General features: G+C 41.6%; 1 protein-coding gene across 2 annotated transcripts in view; it reads left to right on the plus strand.

Moving 5' to 3' along the window:
* LOC102577396 (protein argonaute-3) overlaps positions 1 to 19213 on the plus strand; it is a 64571-nt gene that overhangs the window by 21237 nt on the left and 24121 nt on the right. The window contains exons 1-8 of one of the 2 annotated variants that reach the window (XM_019488261.2): positions 2973 to 3082; positions 3713 to 3833; positions 5361 to 5569; positions 6802 to 6938; positions 11935 to 12069; positions 16933 to 17020; positions 17180 to 17327; positions 18173 to 18292. In XM_019488261.2, coding sequence (XP_019343806.1) covers positions 3729 to 3833; positions 5361 to 5569; positions 6802 to 6938; positions 11935 to 12069; positions 16933 to 17020; positions 17180 to 17327; positions 18173 to 18292 — 942 coding nt within the window. In that variant the 5' untranslated portion in view covers positions 2973 to 3082; positions 3713 to 3728. Of the gene's footprint in view, positions 1 to 2972; positions 3083 to 3712; positions 3834 to 5360; positions 5570 to 6801; positions 6939 to 11934; positions 12070 to 16932; positions 17021 to 17179; positions 17328 to 18172; positions 18293 to 19213 lie in introns of those variants that run through there. The other variant, XM_006269877.4, reaches the window with a different exon arrangement.

The raw sequence follows: 19213 nt of genomic DNA on the forward strand, positions 1-19213 counted from the left end.
CCATAATTTAATGACCTGGTTTAAGCACAGGCAAATTATCTGATGTCTAGCCCCGAAGCTCTGAGTAGGCAACTATAGGTTGAGCAATGGTAAATTTTAGAGACTGCCAAGTGCTTTGAGGAGGGATTTAAAGGCAAGGAGATGACTTGATAAACAGAGGCACACTTCTCCCACTGTAAGTTAGTGCAATAAAACTCCTGAACTTGCATGGAGAAATTCCAGTACCATATTAGTTTTAAACCACAGACTTCATGTTAACCATGTGAATTCAGCCTGTACTTTCCTATGGTTAAATCATAACATATCAGTTGAATATCTTATCTTACCTTGTAGGGGTAAAGACTATGTCTGTATGTTTGTGATGCAGTTTAGGTCTAGTAAGATGCACTTAGGAATTCATCTTCTTACACATTCAGGAAGATTCTTGAACTCGAATTCAGTCAGCAATTTTGCTGAGCCAGTAAAGAATCGAGTTTGTTGTCTTCCAAATGCTTTGCTTCCATGTTAGTAACAGGAAAAAGTCAGCTGGTTTGACTCCTTACAAACAGCAGTTCTGACCAAAAAGTTGTCTTTATGGTCAAGTTTTGACAATCCTATGTAACAGGTTCAAGTTTTATGTTGTTTTATGAACTTCACGATCAAGTGGAATGCTAAATTACTGCAAATCCTACTGTAAACTAGAGCATGAAATCTGAGAGCTTTGCGTAGATCCTGTGTTCACATTGTTTTGTTTGTAGTAGGAGTCTAAAGTTGGTGTTTAAAAATATCTAATTTATTCTTCCCAGGGAAGTGTGTACAAAAAAAAAAAGTGACAAAGAGTAGTTAAAGACTGCAACAGTAGTTTTTATGTACCGTGAATACTACAGATTGTCACGAGCCCAATAAAAGTGCTTGTAGAACAGGTATGCAGTTAGGCAAACAGTTGGCTGCAGAAAGTGTAGAGAGACTGCAACTAGTTATACCAAAATGCTTCTTTTTTTTTTTTTTATTTAAAGAGCTGTCTTTGGATTTTTTTTTCTCTTCCAGATAGGAATACTGTAGACCATGGGTCAGCAACCCCAAGCACATGTGCCAGAGCATGGGAAAGGGGCTGGGCCTGTGCTGCCGCAACAAGGATTGGGCCTCTCGCAGGTCATCTCAGCCACCCAAAGGCACGTGGGCACCTGCCACCAGTATCAAGTTGGGATGGGGTTCTGTGGACCCCAGTGCAGCTGCTTGCAGCCTTCATCCTGCTGCTGCCAGCAGCCTGGGATCCGTGATGGATGGCAGTGGCCTGTCTAGAGCCTGGCCAGCTGTGGCAGGCAGCCGGGAAGCTGCAAGCTGCTGCGCCGGAGTCCATGGAGCCCCAGCCTGGCTTGTTGCTGGCGGTGGGTACATGCATTTTTTGTGCAGGCAGTGGGGAGCCTCAAGGGGCCTGATCTTTGTGGCAGTATAGCCCCAGCCCCTTTCCCATTGTTTGCCCCAAGGCTCGCGTCTACCTGCTGCCAGCAATAAGCCAGGCCATGACCACGGTCCCCAGTGCAGCCTCCCGGCTGCCTGCCACAGCCAGTCTGGCCTCTAGGCAAGCCCCTACTACCCACCATGGAGCCCGGGTTGCTCGCAGCAGGCAATGGGGAGGCTGCAAGCAGCTGCACTGGGGTCTGCAGAGCCCTTGCCCGGCTTGTTGCTGGCCACGGGTGTATGCGCGCCTCAGGGCAGATGGTGGGGAAGGGGTCCTCAGTTGCGCTGTCACAACAAGGTTCAGGCCCCTCACAGCTCCCCTGCTATCAGTCCCAGGCATGCCAATGTCTTCTGAGTAAAGGGTGCAGGTGTTTTTGGCACTCTGCCCAAAAATGTTGTAAACCCCTGCTTTAGACTAATAAAATGATGGGCTTTTTTACACATGGAGTTATTCCAGAATAGCAGTTACAAAATACTGTGTGGATGCTCTTATTCTGGAATTAAGAGTGCTTTTTTAATGTTTAACATAATCCACTAAGGAAGCTATTTAAGAATAGGTATCATGCTTTAAATTCACACCATGTTTTAACTTGAATTATTTTTAGATGTAGATGCATGTTACATTTGGATGTACATGAACTAATGTTCCCTCTCTTTTGTTTTTCTTCTACCCTCCTTTTGACGCATTATTCTTTACCACTTTTCATTTTACAATACAATGAGACACATGATCATTGCTTCACTTCGATCTTTTCTGTACTGAGAATTTAAGTGGAGCAGAGTTGCAGTTAGAAGCTGGTAGGATAAAAAAAACAAACCATTTCACTGCCTTTTCACCAGAACTAGCCTTTTCTCTTCCCCTTTCTATAAACTTCCTTGGTCATTATCTTTATCTCTATTGTTCAGTTTTTGTCACAGGCTTTAAATTGAAACTTATTGAAGTCATTAGCATTGCATGTTTGACAGGCAATGTTGGGGGAGTGAGGTGGCAACACACCAAAATGTTGGGAGGGTTTTTTGGACAAAATTACCGTGATTGAAATGTGCAAGAACAGAATGCAGAGTAACAGGATACTTAAAAGGTTTTCTTACAGCGCTTTCTTCCCTGACGTGCACATTTTTAATAGTCTTTTATGAAAGATTTGAATCTTACAGAAACCACTGAAGTAGAGAGACTGCAGTGCAGAGACTGTTTAATTTTCTCAAAGAAGTACTTTCTCCAACTTCAAAATTAGATATGAAACTACTGCTATCAGTGTTGCTTAAAGGGGAGGGCAAAGTATCTCAATTGCTTAAAATAGTTTGGGTTAACATTATGCATTCAGGAAAAGACATATTAGTAAACTTATGTAGGGTTGCAAAAAGGGTTCTGGTTTCTACTGCAACACAAACAGAAAGGTTAAGTTTCTATAGCTTATGAAAGTGCTGTTTCATCAAGTATAAAGCAGCTGCAAGGCCATTGAAAAGATAAATGTTTCAAAAACAACTTGATGCCCACCCCAGTCAGATGGATTGTAAAAGATGGAAAGTCTTCTTGGCTCCTTATGTAATTACTGTTTGCTTGCAGTTCGTAAGGGATAAAAAAAGATTCTTGGAAATGCTTCTCTGATGGTGGCTTTCTTGTGCTTCTTCAGTGCATGTAGTAGGTTATTTTGTATCTTTTCTTTTCAGACATTGACAATATTAAAGAAAATTAGAATAAACTGTGACTACTATACTCAGATTTGATCAATATAATTGTATCTTGTAAGTTGTTTTTGGGGACTCAAGTTTAACTAAAGTTCATGGTTTTGCAGTAAAACTGGAGTTGGCAATATTTAGCATTTTTGGAAGCCAGACAGATTAGAATTGTATTTGCCTTTGTTAAAACCATGCTGTTTCCATGAACTAGACATAACCACCACTCCTAAGATTAAATAAGTAACTTCTTAGTTTGTGTGCTTAGAGGAACATTTAATTCTCTCTTTGTATAGGATCTAGCATAACGGTGTCTTGATTCTGAGGCCCTGTTGTAGTGCAGACTATTTTTGCCTATTTAAACTGTGTTGCTGATTACTTTGCTTATCCTTCACCATTTCATTAAGTGTTTTAGGTGAATTACTAGAAGCATCTTTTTCAATATCATGTCAGTATAGCACAAATACTCTCTATAAACTTATAGAAACATTCTCAGCAGAATGTATAAATTGTATGAAATTAGTTCCCAGTGATGCTTTTTTCTTTCAAAGCTCTTTAATTGTAAATTTTGACATCTTACAACCTGCTTTTTCAGGGAGGTGGTGGACTCAATGGTGCAGCATTTTAAAGTGACCATATTTGGGGACCGCAGACCAGTTTATGATGGGAAAAGAAGCCTTTATACAGCCAATCCACTCCCTGTTGCAACTACTGGGGTAAGACAGTTTGTTTCTTTTCTATTAAGACAAACACAGCTTCTTACAAGAATATTCTGTAGTTAAGATCAGAAATAATGAAAGTACGAACCCTACATTTATATATGCAGCAAACAGAAGTCATCTCCTTAGCAAATATTTAAAATTAAAAGTACTTTTCTTCAGTGAGATCTCATGCCAAATGCTTGCTTTACAAAATATACTCTAGAGAGCGTGGAGGTGCTCAACTCCCCAGCCCCTGGAGGCATGTCATCCAGCCCCCGGGGCACCCACAGTTCTGAAAGTTTGGTGCCAGGGGAGTTGTGGCAGTGTTAATTGCTGCTCCCCTGTTGCCAAATTTCAGGACCCTTTGGAAGCCTTCTGAGCTGGGTAGCATTGCCCTGCTTACTAGGGGTGCACCGATTTAAAGGTTTGTTTGTTTTTTTTTGACTGATACCAATGGCTAATTATTAACCAACCATATTGGCTGATACCAATCCAATGGCAGATATGCAACCTGGCAGCTTGGAAAACAGTCTCTGGCTGGTAAGTCTGTTGGGGGTGGGAATGGGGTCAGATTTAGGCCCCCATGGTGAGAGAAGGACTGGGACTGGAGCAGGGGCAGGTGCTACCCAGCCGGTATGGGACAGCCACAGACAGGCAGCTTGTTTGTGGGGCTCAGGGGTGTGCAGAAGGGGGTTGGTTCCTGCCGCTGTGTGCACCTCCAGGGGAGGCATGAGGGGCATGTGCCCCCTGCATTTGTGTGTGTGTGTATTTCATGTATATTCAAAATTCATATTCATTTTTCTACGCAGTTACATTTTTCATAACAATCTAGCCATATTTTATATATTATATTATTATATATAAAAATAATATGCATGCTTAATATGACTTGCATATATATATATATATGACTCTATTATGAAAAACGTAACTGCATGGAAAAATGAATTTGAATATAGGTGGAATTCAGATATGCTGCTGCTGATCTCTTGGGAAGCCATGATCAGTAGTATAGGCTGCCAGGAGATGGAGGGTCTACAGGAATTTTATAACTGACAATATAGGAATGTAAAAACATACATTTTTTTTCCCCCTTCCTTCCCTTCTCCACCCCCCCCCCCCCCTTGTTGGGGAGCCAGCAAAATGGTGTTACAGTAAGTAGGGGAGAGTTATTCTGGTAGACAGAGCGCCATGGGGTGTTGTTTTTTTTTTTTAAGGGTTGTTCATCTATGTAGGTTAAATGCAAGCCTTAGCATGACTTTGAATTCTGTTTTACAGGCTTGATTCCAAGAGCTGTAAAGCTTTGTTTTCTTATAAACTAGGTCGGCGAAAGTTAGAAGTATTTTTCTTTCCCATCTTTGCCTGCCTAATAATACACACAAAAATGTTTTTGTCCTGATTTCTGACTTGAGATCTTTACATGGGTTGACAGTCGTAGACAGGTGGGTCAGGCTAGCAGGTTAAAAGAAGAAACAGTGGGATGTAGAAGTAAAGCCTTTTTGTCTTGTTTTTGTCCTCCTTTCACATCTCAACCTTCGCCAGGTGGATTTGGATGTAACGTTACCAGGAGAAGGTGGAAAAGATCGTCCCTTCAAGGTGTCAATAAAGTTTGTTTCTCGGGTGAGCTGGCACTTGCTGCATGAAGTTTTGACGGGAAGGACCTTGCCTGAGCCTCTGGAACTAGACAAACCGATCAGCACTAACCCTGTACATGCTGTCGATGTGGTGCTACGACACCTACCCTCCATGAAGTAGGTCTCTAATCTGTTCCCTGTCTCCCTGCCGTCTGTCTCTTTGTCTGCTGTATCCCATTTGGGATGCCTCCATACTTCCACAGACATGACCAGAGGAAATTTAAGCCACTCCTTCCCAGTAGCCCATTTCATTAGAGAATAGAACTTGTTATCTATAGGTGTGTAGCCATGTAAAGCGCTCAGGCCCCAACAGGTAATATCCAAAGGGGTGTTCTCAGAAAAGTTCAGGAACCATCAGACACTTCTGCCAAGTTCTCCAAGTCATTTCTCTTGAAGCAGAAAATTAATGATACAGAATAATCTCAAATGCCATCTCTGTGCATTCTGCTTATGTTGTGCCATGTATCATGTAATGTTGTGTGCAGTAGCTGAAGGCTTTTGGCTTTCTTTTTAATTCAGCAGCACCTTTTACAAAGGTAAATCTTTCTGCTCAGTTTTTGGGTAAATAACTTAGTATAGTTTTCTTTAACAGCGTCTGTTTTCCCTTCCTTTTAACCCTGAAATTTCAGATGAGGTTGAATTAACGTAGATATATATATTTGTCTTTATTTGGGCATTGTGAGTCGCTTAAAAAAATAAAAAGTTTGAGTAATCATTTGAGATGGGCATTTTTTTTACACAGTATAAAATACATTAGTACAGACAGATCTGTAACTTGCTAAAATGATCTTGTAGCTTTAAGGAACTGAATTTTTTCAAGTGACCCACATTTCAGAACAATGTGAGATCTAATGACCTTTATGCTAACGTATCTTGGGAGTTTGTAACACAACTACAGACAGAATTTTCCCAGCTTTTTGTTTATGCCACTTCCTACTGTCCAAGGTAGCAAGATGAAGTAAAAACCCACAAGCTGGTAAAACATACCCAAATTCCTGTTAGTATAAAAGCATACCAAAGGTTACATCTAGCACACACCAGGCACTGTTCTATAGAAGAATCCTGCAAATCTTCATTTGTGCTTTAACCAAAATTGTGCTTTACTGAAATTAAATCTTCTCAGATCTTTAACTTAGGGGTTTTGAAGAGCATTACTACTTTCAAAAATTGTAATGCATGTTTATGGCTAAATGTGAAAGTACTGCAAAGAACACCCTAAAATCCCTTTTTTATCACCATATATACAAACTCTGTACAACAATATTTTCTAAAATACTCCTTCCTGTAGAAGGCTTAACAAGCTTATGTGGAAAGCATTGTCATACCGATGGAAACCTTTTTTTTTATAGGTATACCCCTGTGGGCCGCTCCTTTTTCTCTGCTCCAGAAGGCTATGATCACCCTTTGGGAGGGGGCAGGGAAGTATGGTTTGGATTCCATCAATCTGTGCGGCCTGCCATGTGGAAAATGATGCTTAATATTGATGGTAAGTAACGGGAGGAGAGGGATATCTCCAGGAATAAAAATGGCTGCAGTCTTTCAACCACTTGGTTTCTACATGTCTGAGTTTCAGTAAGAAAGAAAATAGTACAAGCAGCTGTTACGTGATGAACAGAAAGATACAGTTGTGGAAAGGCCAGCTCCTAAGTTTAACTTTTATGTAAAGTACAAATCAATTCAACTTTTACCTGTAAACTGGATTTCCTAAAATATTTTGGCATGTCCTCTAACAAAACACAGGCTTTTTGTTTTCATTTACTTCAATTTATCCATTTTAAATTTAGGTTTGCTGCAAAATACATCATCCTGTTTGGCTCATTGAGAAGCAACCTTTATAATATTGTAAGCTCAGTTTGAAGATTCAGTAACCTTTCATTATCAGCTTGTCACAAATAATCCAGGTTTACTTCTCATCTTTGTGATTTTTTTCAGCCATAAAATGTTCCTTGTCATTAAAAATGCATTCAGCTCTAAATTTAGGAATATCGGGCTCTATTCTGTTAGAGTTGGTTAAGCCAGTTTTCCAGCTCTGGTTGCAAGGATGACTTAGAAATCCTTAGCATTGAGAAGTCTGGATTTTCCATCAAGTAAGCACTTGGCCAAAGAAAAGTTGCCTGAGGAATGAAGTGTTAATTATGGTGTGCTAGACGCTTCCTCTAGAGAAGAGTGTTTTTTGTGGGTGTGTGGGAAAATGCTGTCAATACATAGACAAACCACTTTAAAGTATGCCACCTTATAACTTCAGTGCAAATAAAAAGCTGTCATGTCTGATCTAGTCTATCAAGTACAGATGAAGGGATCACGATTGTTTGTTTGCATCAGTCTGGTTCAGATTTGCATTCTGTGGCTAATCAGAACTGTTCTTCAGCACAGACTGACATCTCAGGGATGTGAAACCAGATCATTTTTACGGAGGATGCTCTTTTCTTGTTCTTGCATCTGGATGAAAATGGCTGGTGCTGTAAAATCCTGACAATACTTTGCAAGCCATATCTGCCAGTTTTTCAGCATGTCGTATAAACATCTTTGTGTCATCTGTGCTGAAGACTTGCAACTCCTCAAACTCCAGACATGATTGCTGCAACGTATTCAGAGTAGGGGTGAACCACATGCTCTGACAGCGTTCCAAATAGAAAGGCTACTGCATTTTATACTATTAAGCAACATATATTTTTGTACGTACAATCCCAGTGCTTTCTCTCTTTTGAGTGCTGCCCTAGATAAACCATTTCAGGAGGTCTCTGCTTATATTTAAAGATGCGTCTTGCATCACAGCAGTTGCATTGCATTTGAACAGTGGAGCCATGGGTCAGCAGGGAAGATAGCTAAGTACGTGTGTGGGGGTGGTGCTAAAGAGTTTGACCTAGACTGTGACTATTCTTAGATGATGCTCTGTGCTTCAAGAGTAGAGCTGTGTGTTCGGATTTTTGTTAACCATACATAATGTTAACTTTTTGTTTTATCAGCTGAACAGTACAAGGAAACCATGACTTAAAATAGCACCTTTATTTCTTGCACTTAATTATGATATTGATTTCATAAGAGCAGTATAACTAGGGTTGTACCAAGATGCTTCAAGTATATTTTTAAAGTGATTGCAAAGCTTTGACAGTTCCCCCCCCTTCCCCCTAACTGGGTATGCAAATTAAAAAAGGAAAAAAGATGTGATCACAGCTATGCTTCGATAGGTTGTTAGTCACAATACTAGGCTAGCAGAGAGAAATTCCTTTTGCTACAGGTATTTTATTAGGCTAGAGGCAGGGTCACTTTGGTAGATGTCTTATTCCCATTAAGAAGGTAGCCTTAAATGGGAAAGTAGAGACAGCATTCAGGGTAGCTTGGATACACATTAAGGCCCATACTACTTACCTTGGTAACTATTATTGTAATGTGCTTCAGACAAATTCAAGCAGAAATTTTGCAGCTGATGATATAGTAATAAGCTTTGTTTCTATGAAGAAGTTTTTCTTTCTGGCTATTCTGATGACAAAATCATGATGGGAAGAGTACGCAGTCTTTACATAAGTGTCATTCGCTTTGAGGACTGTGGGATAAATGTACCCACTATTAAATGGTACCTATGCTTTTAGGTTAGAGTTCTCTTCAGGCTCCAAAGCTCCTGTTTGTATGTTACTGATTAGTTCAAGGAAAGGGGCTGTTAACTGAGAAGTTACCATCTAAGGCTTTGAGTCTAATTAAATCCATATCATGCTTGTCTCCAATACAAGACATATTTTATAAAGTTCTCCTGAATTTTTTTCCCATTAGTCAGGCTATTACTATTAAGGCAAGCAGTCTACAATGGAGCAGAGTATTCTGAGCTTTTATGGGGGGAATACATAAGTGTAATGCTCTTCCATACTGACCTTCTTAGATAATGAAGTAGATCAAAAACTAGTTTTCCTGCGGATGGAGGAGGCATATACTTCTGTCCCAAGGAAGAGTAGTCTGTTGTACATGTAGTTAATGTAGTTCTGTCCCAAGGAAGGGTAGTCTAATGTACATGTAGTTAATGCTGCTAAACCCTTTACCTTTTAACAGTGTTTGTTCTCACTGAGCTGTTGGAAAAACAAAGTAAAAAATCTTACTAATGCTAGTTAATTCTCATAGCAGTATATATACTGCATAATGAAATGAGGCTGTTCCTTTTTTGAGATGAAACATCTCAGTCTGCTTTGACACCGCTCTGTATTTTGTTGCTTTTTATGAACCAGGTTTTGCATAGCACCACCGAAAAATTATTTTAACCAGATTTGGTTTTTGTCCTCTCGGCAGAAATTATTCATTTCTAGACGAGACCTGCAGTCTATAGGCCACAAAATGAGTTGCATTAAAATGAAATCCCTAAACAGAAACAGTATTTAGGGGTTTTAATACCACAGTATGGGAGTTTTAGGGGGTTTTTGTTGCATTTTGTTTTGTTTGAGACCTCCAAACTTAGAGCTGCAATCAAATCATTGGAGTTTGTTGTGATTTACTTAACTCATAAAAGGTGGCCTTCAAAATATCTGTTCCTATCTACTTTACAATTTTTGTTGCTGTGGCAACCAAAGCCTTGAATTGGTTGTTGTTGGGGGGCGTAAGCTATTTAGTTCATTCAGTAATCGAGGTTCGTAGGCGTTAGCTAGAATGCGTCATCAGAAGTTGGCGGCCTGCTGGGGTGACGCATGTCTGAAGAATGTTTTGTTGTATTTGTGTGGAGATTCGGTGTGTTTGGTGCATCGGAGTCAGTATCTTTATACATAGCTACTTCTAGGTCAAATTATTTTTGCTGTTTAAAAGCTTGAAGTGTGTTGTTTGACTCCACTCTGTTTTGGGCGAATGTGAAGCTGTTAATTACAAAACTGCAAGCTCTGCTTTTATCTGAAGGTTACTTGATGCCACCTTTAAGAGCCAGTGTTCAGTTCCTTGAAACTTAAAAAAACAAACTTGGTTGCAATTTTGCATGCACAGGAGGAGGTTGCTGTGTGGGTGGGAATGGACGATTATTTCATACATGCAGATCATAGATATACATAGCGCTGCAAGTTAATGTTGCACAAGCAGCCTGAATTCTGACTTTCCTAACCTTGTAAAGAAAGCTAAGCGCTACAACCGTAATATTTCTGTATAATAAATTAATAAAAAACTGATGCAATTTCTGCACCCGACCTGTGTTGAACCTTAGTTTTATGCAATAAACTGGTTAATTTCCCCTGTGGGATAACGAGTCTCTGTGACTTCATTCACTCTTGTTCCAAATCCGTGCTAGTGTGGCACACCCCCACTTCACCACCTCCCCAATTAACAGCTCCCGATAATTGTCACTACTGGGTAATTTGCTGTTAAATATAGCCCAGTTGGAGCAGTGAAACAACCACAGTTTACTATATTGCAAAACTTTTCAATGCCTGTGGTGGTTTCTCTGTATTGATTATGTCTAAGTACTGGCAATTATGTAGACATCGATGTCTCTAATAGCACTTGGTTACATGTGAATATTGTTCTAAGCTTTTCACTTATACTTTAAAACTGCCCTGGCAGAAATAAGATGCTTCCAGAAACCACAAGTTAAATTTTTACTGTTAAGTTTGTCGACAGCTTCCCTTACTAGTTCAGAGTTAAAGGACTTCGAATGCTCGTTTACTTCTGGAGACCTGAGTTAGGTGACGCACATCAACATAAGGTGATTACTACATATAAAATTATAGGGCTGGAGCTGAGGCTTGTGGAACTTGCCAGGTTAGAATTCAGATGTGCTGATGAAGCAATGCAAGAGAAGCAGTTGTCGACAGGACTCATCCAGTGCAAAGCTTGGAACTGTGTCAGGTGGGGGCATAGGTATAGATTTTAGCCACTGGGTATTGCTAGTACTGTTCATTTCACTACAGTTAAACCTCACGTGAAAAACTTGAAAAAACTTCAGGGAGCGATGACTTACACCCCACCTCTTCTTCAAAAAATGGAACTCATGGCTGGATTTTGAGTGTGCCTAAATTTGTTGTCAGGCTTTTGAATTACGAGTTCATTCATTTCAAGTCTGCTTTTGTGAAGAGAAGCAGTAATCCTGGGAAAATAACCCTTTCAGTTCTGCACAATTAACCTTGTTTTCCTGCAATATCTTGGGTACACATTCATGCTGCACTTGACATATCTTGTCATGCTGAATTATCTTGCCAGCATGAGCGATTTATTTTTGCTACGGGCAGAATCTGTTGGGAGGGGAAACAAGAGTCACTTGAAATTCCACCACTTCCACAGTAGCATTAGCTTGTCTCTGGAACATCCTCTAAAATCCTGATGAGACTCTCTATATTGCCTAAGATTGCCTATATTGTCTAAGATTGAAGTGTCATGACTTTCTCACCTGTTTTTGGAAAACTTGAAGGCTGCAAAATATGCACTTGGTGCTCACTTTGGCCTTAGACAGTTAATTTGCTTGATTTGTTCATCTTTTTGAAATGGAGGTTTCTTTCCTTGATGGGTTTTTTTCCTCTCTCTAGTTTCTGCCACTGCCTTCTATAAAGCACAACCAGTAATTCAGTTCATGTGTGAAGTTCTCGACATTCATAACATTGATGAACAACCAAGGCCTCTGACTGATTCTCATCGGGTAAAATTCACCAAAGAGATAAAGGGTAAGTAGAAAATTATTTTTAACTGTTACAGAACAATATGTGTGTAATGCACTTGGGCTACTGAAGGGACACTTTAACTGAAAATTTCAAAATGGCTGTTGATATTGTTGCATTACTTTAGGGAAAGGGTGCTCAACCTCTGGCCCGTGGGCCCGATCCAGTCCCTGGTGTCGTATCATCTGGCCCCCGGGACCCTCCATCGATTTGCCCAGAGCCCCACAGGCCATGGCTCGGACTGCTGGATTGGGCACACAGGACAGTACAGGCCCCACTCCTTGTGCATGGGGGCGCAGAGTGGGGTCGCAGAGCTTGGTCCTGGCTAGGCAGAGGTGGCACAGGGCTCAACGCCATTCATTTGGGCTGCAGGGTTAAAACTGTGAGCACTACTCCTGTAGGAGCATGCTAAAAACACTGCAGATTTTACCGACACAAGATCCAAAACAAATATGTTACATGGATGGTTGCAGTCTTTCAAAAATCCAAAGATATAATACTTTGCATACTCTTACTAGTTTAAAGGGGCAATTAGATTACTGTTTTATAACCAATGTTATCTGTACTGGAGCAGCAGCACTGCTGGAGAGCTGACCATTTTCAAGAGAATAGCAGCACTGTGTTCCACTGACTCTTTATAGGCTTCCTGCTGCTTAAGTACTGAAGCAGAGCAAATGTTGATTTACCCCCTTCCTCCCTCCTTCCCACCTCCTAAAGACAGTCACTGATGGCTTTCTTCCTTCCTCCCCCCCACTATTTCCTTCCATTTTGGTGCTCGGTATAATTGCAGAAAGGATGTAACCATTTAGGAGCTTCAGGAAAATCCCCTCTTGAGACTGTTCTGTCACGAGGTGCAGGAGTACACACTCTCTACCAGTTAGTTTAAAAAGCATAAGTACTGTACAGCTGGTTGCAAATCTGTGCTGGTACAATTAAAACTTTTTTTTTAATTACCTTTTAATGAATTTTGGAAGTCATGACTCCTTTTTAACTATCAGAATGTACACTATTTAATTGGACAGTGATCAACTTTCAGTTTACTTCATGTGCTTCATGTTTCTCATAATAGGAATAGCCACTATGAGAAAGCACTGAAAAATTACTTTGAACTGCATTTGAAAGCTTTTGTAAATCTACACCAAACATGCAATTAGTCCAAAAAAGTATCACCCATGAAAACCCTTCCCCCTCATATCCTGGACCATCCTGGCTACAGCATCAGTACAACCCTCCCATTTGTCAATATTGTCATATTTACTCAAATCCAAGATGAGGGTTTTTTCTCCACTGTACATGGAGGTGTGGGGAAGCCCCTCATGAATTTAAGAAGAGGGGGAGGGGGCTGGCAGCTGTAGCTGCAGCTTTTGGCTTTTGCCCTGACCCTGATTCAGGGTTAGAATTGTAGATGCAACTGCTGCCCCACCCTGCCATGTCCCCCACTGCCACTTACAAGGGTCCTTGCTATTGTCTGGAGCACAAAGTACATGGTGGCTCTGGCCCTGGTTCTAATGTGGGCCTGGGGCTGCCGCTGCTGCTACCTGGCCAGGCAGAGGCTGGAACTACTGTGTGCTGTGTGCTCTGGGCCAGAGTGGAGCTGAAGCCAGAGCCACAACTGAGGGTAAGGGGGGTGGGGAGGGGAATAGAGGCAAATGGCTGGGGGAGGGGGGTGGTACGGGTGGTAGGCACGTGTCAGGGGGCAAGGGGTAGCTTACCTGCTGTTTGCCTCTCCTGTTGCTGCTTTCCCCACTGCTGTAGTAGGGAGACTAATTTAAGATGACTTCCAATAATTAGATTATATAAATATGCTATAGATTTCCATGCATATTCTTTTCATGTATAGACATTGATTACTGGGGGCCTGACTCCAATTCAGGTAAATATGGTATATTGGAGTCCCTACCAATATGCTGTGCATATGACATACAGGAAGAACATTCCTGCCTTGAAGAGCTTTCAGTTTAAGTAGGCAAAAGAGGAGGGAAAACAGCCATTGAGAGATGGCATGGCATGCCTTTCCATTTTTCATACTAGATCAGTCACAGACTTGGGAATTAGGAGCAGGTCTTTAAATCCCCACTCTAGTCCAGCAGACAATGCACTACGTTGCTACCTCCGTTTTTTCAGTGTCCCTGAATGCAGGAGTTGTGCGAGACCATTTTTTCTATTGCTGTGCTTTCCCATACCATTTCTTCTATCAAGAGCAGCTCTATGGCTAGTTTTACCATGAATTAATGGAGTGTAGTTGATCTTATATTAACTAGTTATTAGATCTTCCGTTAGATTCCTATGTACGTTCTGGACAAATGCTGGGAGTGCTAAGAATTGCAGTACCACTGAGCAATCAGTGTTGCCACTTATTCATTCATATATATATATATATATATATATATATATATAAAAAATAAAAAGAGGCCCCTTCCTCATGTTAAATATATTACAGAATTAACTGGTTAATCAGACAATAAATTTGGATCGGCCACACATGCGGAATAAATTATCATGCAGTTAGCTCAGGAGCAGGCAAAACATGGCCTGTGGGCCGAATCCAGCCCACCAGGCAATTTCATCTGGTCTGCGGGGCCCCTCCATAAGCCCTGGTCCTCAGTGCCACTCTGAAAACTAGTGTCTTCATGCAGGGCGTGCAGCTCTGGTTGTTAAGCAGCTGCCTCTCCACTCCCAACCTGGCCTGACCTACCCCCAGCCCCGAGCTAGGGGCAATAGAGACTAGAAGCTTCTGCCTGGCAGAGGCTTTTACCTGGCCACCACGAGGCTGTTTCCAGCCCTCACTGCCTGCATGACTGGGAGTTTGGGTACGGGCCCCACTAGGCGGGAACCAAGGACTCCCACTGGGGGAAATAGGGCAGGAGCATGGGAAGCTGGACTGGGGTGGCCCTGCATGCTGTAGGAGCACAGGGGCTGCATGCTATGGGTCTGGATCAGGCTGGCCCCACATGCTACCACCACATGCAGCCCGGGACTTGGGTGGGAACTGCTGCTGTGGGGCTGGCCCCACACCCTGCTGCCAGGTGCAGCTGGGGACCCAGGGGGGAGCATTGTGGGACTGGACTGAGCTAACCCTGCATGCTGCCACCACTTGTGACCAGGGACTCGGGCAGGAGTGTGGGAGCTACATGTTATGGGGACAGTGGGGCTGACCCAGCATGCTGCCACTGTGTGTGGCTAGGGACTCGGGCAGAAGCACAGGAGCTGCATGTTATGGGGCTGGGTAGGGCTGGCCCTGAACGCGGCCACCACATGCAGCTGGGGACTGGGACAGGACACTATTGGGCCGGGTGGGGCTGGACCCACTTGCTGCCACCACATGCAGCTCCAGGGACTCTCTCACTCCAGGGACTTGAAGGACTCACGCCCCCACCCTCCACCATACCCTTAAACACACCCACACACTTCCATAACCCCATACCCCTAAACACATCAACAGCCTCCTACAGCTTCCACACCCCTATCATAACCCTGTACACATGCATACCCTCCTGCACACCCCCACCCCAACCACTTACCCTTCGTCCTCCCCTACACTACCCACACACCCCACACACATCCACTCCTCAACCATATACCCCCATACCCCCCACACGCAGTATACAAGAGTAAGGCTGTATTTTGAGCTATTATGCAGTCACCTCTAGATACACTATGCAAACACACACAAATAAGGAAAAAGTATTTTTTTAAAAATAAAAATAAGTTATAGTAGATGTTTGATTTTCTTTCTTTCTTTCTTTTATTTTTTAAGCATGTGATTTGTTTGGGTTTTTTTCTAGTTTCAAGATAACCCTCCCCCCCGAAGCAGTACTTCTGCGGCAAGGGGAGGGAATTCCAGTGGCAAGGGGCTAAGGGGTGGGACTTCTGGTCCCAAGATGGCAACCAGGGGATGGGGCACCCATCAAGGGGCAGGGCTATACTTGTGGCCCTTGACAGATCATCAAAACTCATTAAGCAGCCCTCCAGCTGAAATAATTGCCTGTCCCTGGATTAGCTGGTTAAACGTGTAATAAATTTGGACTGGCCACACATACAAAGTAATTATCATGCCATAAAAATGTCCATTGAGCTATAAAATGAGCCAACCTGCTTCAAAGTTGGTGTTTGAAAATGTATAACAACTTTATAGCTGGTTTCTATCTAGCTTTAATTTGAATGTGTAGCAGGACTCTAAGGTGCATAGGGCAAAGACACCATTGATATCTAAAGAACGTATTTTATGATTTTGGGTAGGTGAGGATCTGAAAATGAAACATCAGTTTCAGAAACCTGATGGTTCAGTGAAACTAAAGCAAATTATGGGCTAAGTATTGCATTAACTAAAGCAGGCAGATAGCAGAAGTCATTGAAGTGGGCAACTTTTAAACTGTTAAATGATATAGGTGTGATTTTTGTAGTCCTGTGGTGCATTGAAATTGGTCACAATGGGAAAATAGTGTTTTGCAGCAAGTTAAAACCGTCCACTGAAGACTGCTTTGAATTCAGGTTTCAGTCTTCATGAGAAATCTCAGATTTCTAAGTTAGTGAAATGGCTGCAACAGGAAATGCAAATTACTGTAAAAGAATCCCAACCATTAAAACATACAATTCAAAGAAAAGAGTCTAATCTATGATGATTTACCATTCAAAATATTTAAAAATAGCTGAATATTCAGAAATCAAATGACAGTGAATTCAATGCAAAATGTCTTAAGAACACCGGTCACTACTAACACCGCACATTTAAGAGCTGTGAATCTATTTGATACTCCAAGATGCTTGCTACTAACATGCTCACTATTATCGGGAAGATTATGCATCTCGTATGTAAATGAATTGGGTGTAGTTATTATATAACATCAGCTTCTCTTGCTTTTCATGCAGGTCTGAAGGTTGAAGTGACTCATTGTGGAACAATGAGACGAAAATACCGTGTTTGTAATGTAACGAGGAGACCTGCCAGTCATCAAACGTAAGATTTGTCACAACAGTGAACATGCAGTAACGTGCCATAACGTTGTGTGTGTAAAGAGACTGATTTTTTTTTTTCTTAATCGTTTTGGGTGTTCTAGTAGTTGGCAACTAAACTTTCAGTAATATCTTGACTAATACTTTTGTGCTGTCTTCCCAGCTTCCCTTTACAGTTAGAAAATGGTCAGACTGTGGAGAGAACGGTAGCACAGTACTTCAGAGAGAAGTATAACCTCCAGTTGAAATACCCTCATCTTCCTTGCCTGCAAGTGGGACAGGAACAGAAACACACCTACCTGCCTTTAGAAGTAATTCCAATAAATTAGTGTCCTATTAATACAACGGTCTTTTTGCCAAATGTTAGCAAGTTGTATGTTATGCAATAAAAACAGTAGAGCATATATGTATAATCACTCTTTTCTTCATGCTTTTGTTGCCATGGGCTTCCTATAGTGGGGGGTTAAGCTTCTTTTTTTAAAAGAAAAGAGAAGTTATGCTGATATACTGTGATAGGAGCCCTTAAACTTATTTTCATGAAGAATCACAGGCAAGAGGTGTACAGAATTTTTAACTACTTTAAAAAGGGAGGAGGACTTGTCCCTGAGAAGCAGGCATCAGCTGTTATGATGTAACTGTTACATCTGCGTGCTTTTTCAGCTCCTGTAGCAATACAAGTAAGCAAAATTGCTGTAACTTTAATCCTGCATGAAACAGTTAAAGTTGCAGTGGTTTTGCTATGTTTATATTGCTATAGGAGCAGGCAGACATAAGTTCCAATGAACCACCTGTTTTTGGTATCCCCTAACATACATGCATTAGACTTTTTTGAGTTAAAGATCCACTGAAGTCCACGTGCCTTGCCCAGGTTAGCATTATTAAAAGCCAGCTCTAATGGCAAGCTGACAGAGCTGCGTGCTGTGGCTAGCATCCCTCAACTCCTCAGCCCAAATAGCCACGGGTGCACATTGTACAGCTAAGCTAAATAGGGGAGGATGGTTTTCTGTGTGAATCCAGAGGGTGGCTTGTCCTCATAGCAAGAGACCTGAACTGTTCTACCACACTGCTCAGATTTTTACATAGTGACTGCATGGCTCTGTTACAAGAGAGGCTACAAAACTGCACTGGTACCTGACTTCCTTCTTTTTCTTTTAAGGTATGTAATATTGTGGCAGGCCAGCGATGTATCAAGAAGCTAACTGACAATCAAACATCAACTATGATAAAGGCAACTGCAAGATCTGCCCCAGACAGACAAGAGGAAATTAGCAGATTGGTTAGTTCCTAACTTTGAATAGAGATTCCTTGGGGCTTAACAGCTAAGCACATGCTTAGTATTTATCAGATAGGGTCCTTCATTTTTGTCTTTATTATGCTTGTTTTATAGATTCTTATAAACTGTCTCACAAGAATGGTCTGAGAATTAACGTATGTAAATTGATTCAGGTTGCCTGTCTGCCCCTGATTCCTGTAATGTTGGTGTACCTTGTAATGTCTAGCATGCACGCCAGCAGTCTTGTGGTATAGGGCAGCCTTATTATCTCTGGGACAGAGTTTGGGAAGACAGTAACAACACCAAGGATCAAAATCTCCGAGGTGCTTAGGTGACTGCAGGGTCTGGACCTAAATGATTTGCCTATTATGCAAGATGCCTGTAGCAGAACAGGAAATTCATTTTTTGTCTACCATATCCCCAGCTAGTACTTTAGCTAATAAACTATGCTTTCTCGCTATAGGCCCCATGGTACTCCTTGACACTTAACAGTCCTGTTTCCCTCCTGTCTGACAAACCAGCCTTCTAAAACATCAGCATTTTCCTTGCTTGGAACTGTTGATACATAAAATACTGGAAATATTTGGTTTTATTTGAGTAGCATTACTAAAAAAACACTCTGGAGAAGGTGCTTTTGAACTGACTTAAGACTTTCCTGGAAGATGCCAAAAAGACTAATATGCAATACTCTCTCCAGAGTGCTGACCTTCATGGAGATCTGAAAGCAGATGTATTTTCCTGAACAATTTCCCCCTCAACTAAGGATGGGGAAAAGGCCTGTTTTGATGAATATTCTCAGTAAACATGACATTACCAATGGTCTGTGCCTCCAGAGGGCCACTTTCAAACTTTCTAATGCATTAAATACATAAAGAGAATTTTTTTTTTTAATGGTAGAAAAACCCCTCGTGAAACCTGCAAGCA

Source organism: Alligator mississippiensis, chromosome 6 (assembly GCF_030867095.1).
Source record: "Alligator mississippiensis isolate rAllMis1 chromosome 6, rAllMis1, whole genome shotgun sequence".
NCBI classification, from domain to species: Eukaryota; Metazoa; Chordata; order Crocodylia; family Alligatoridae; genus Alligator; species Alligator mississippiensis.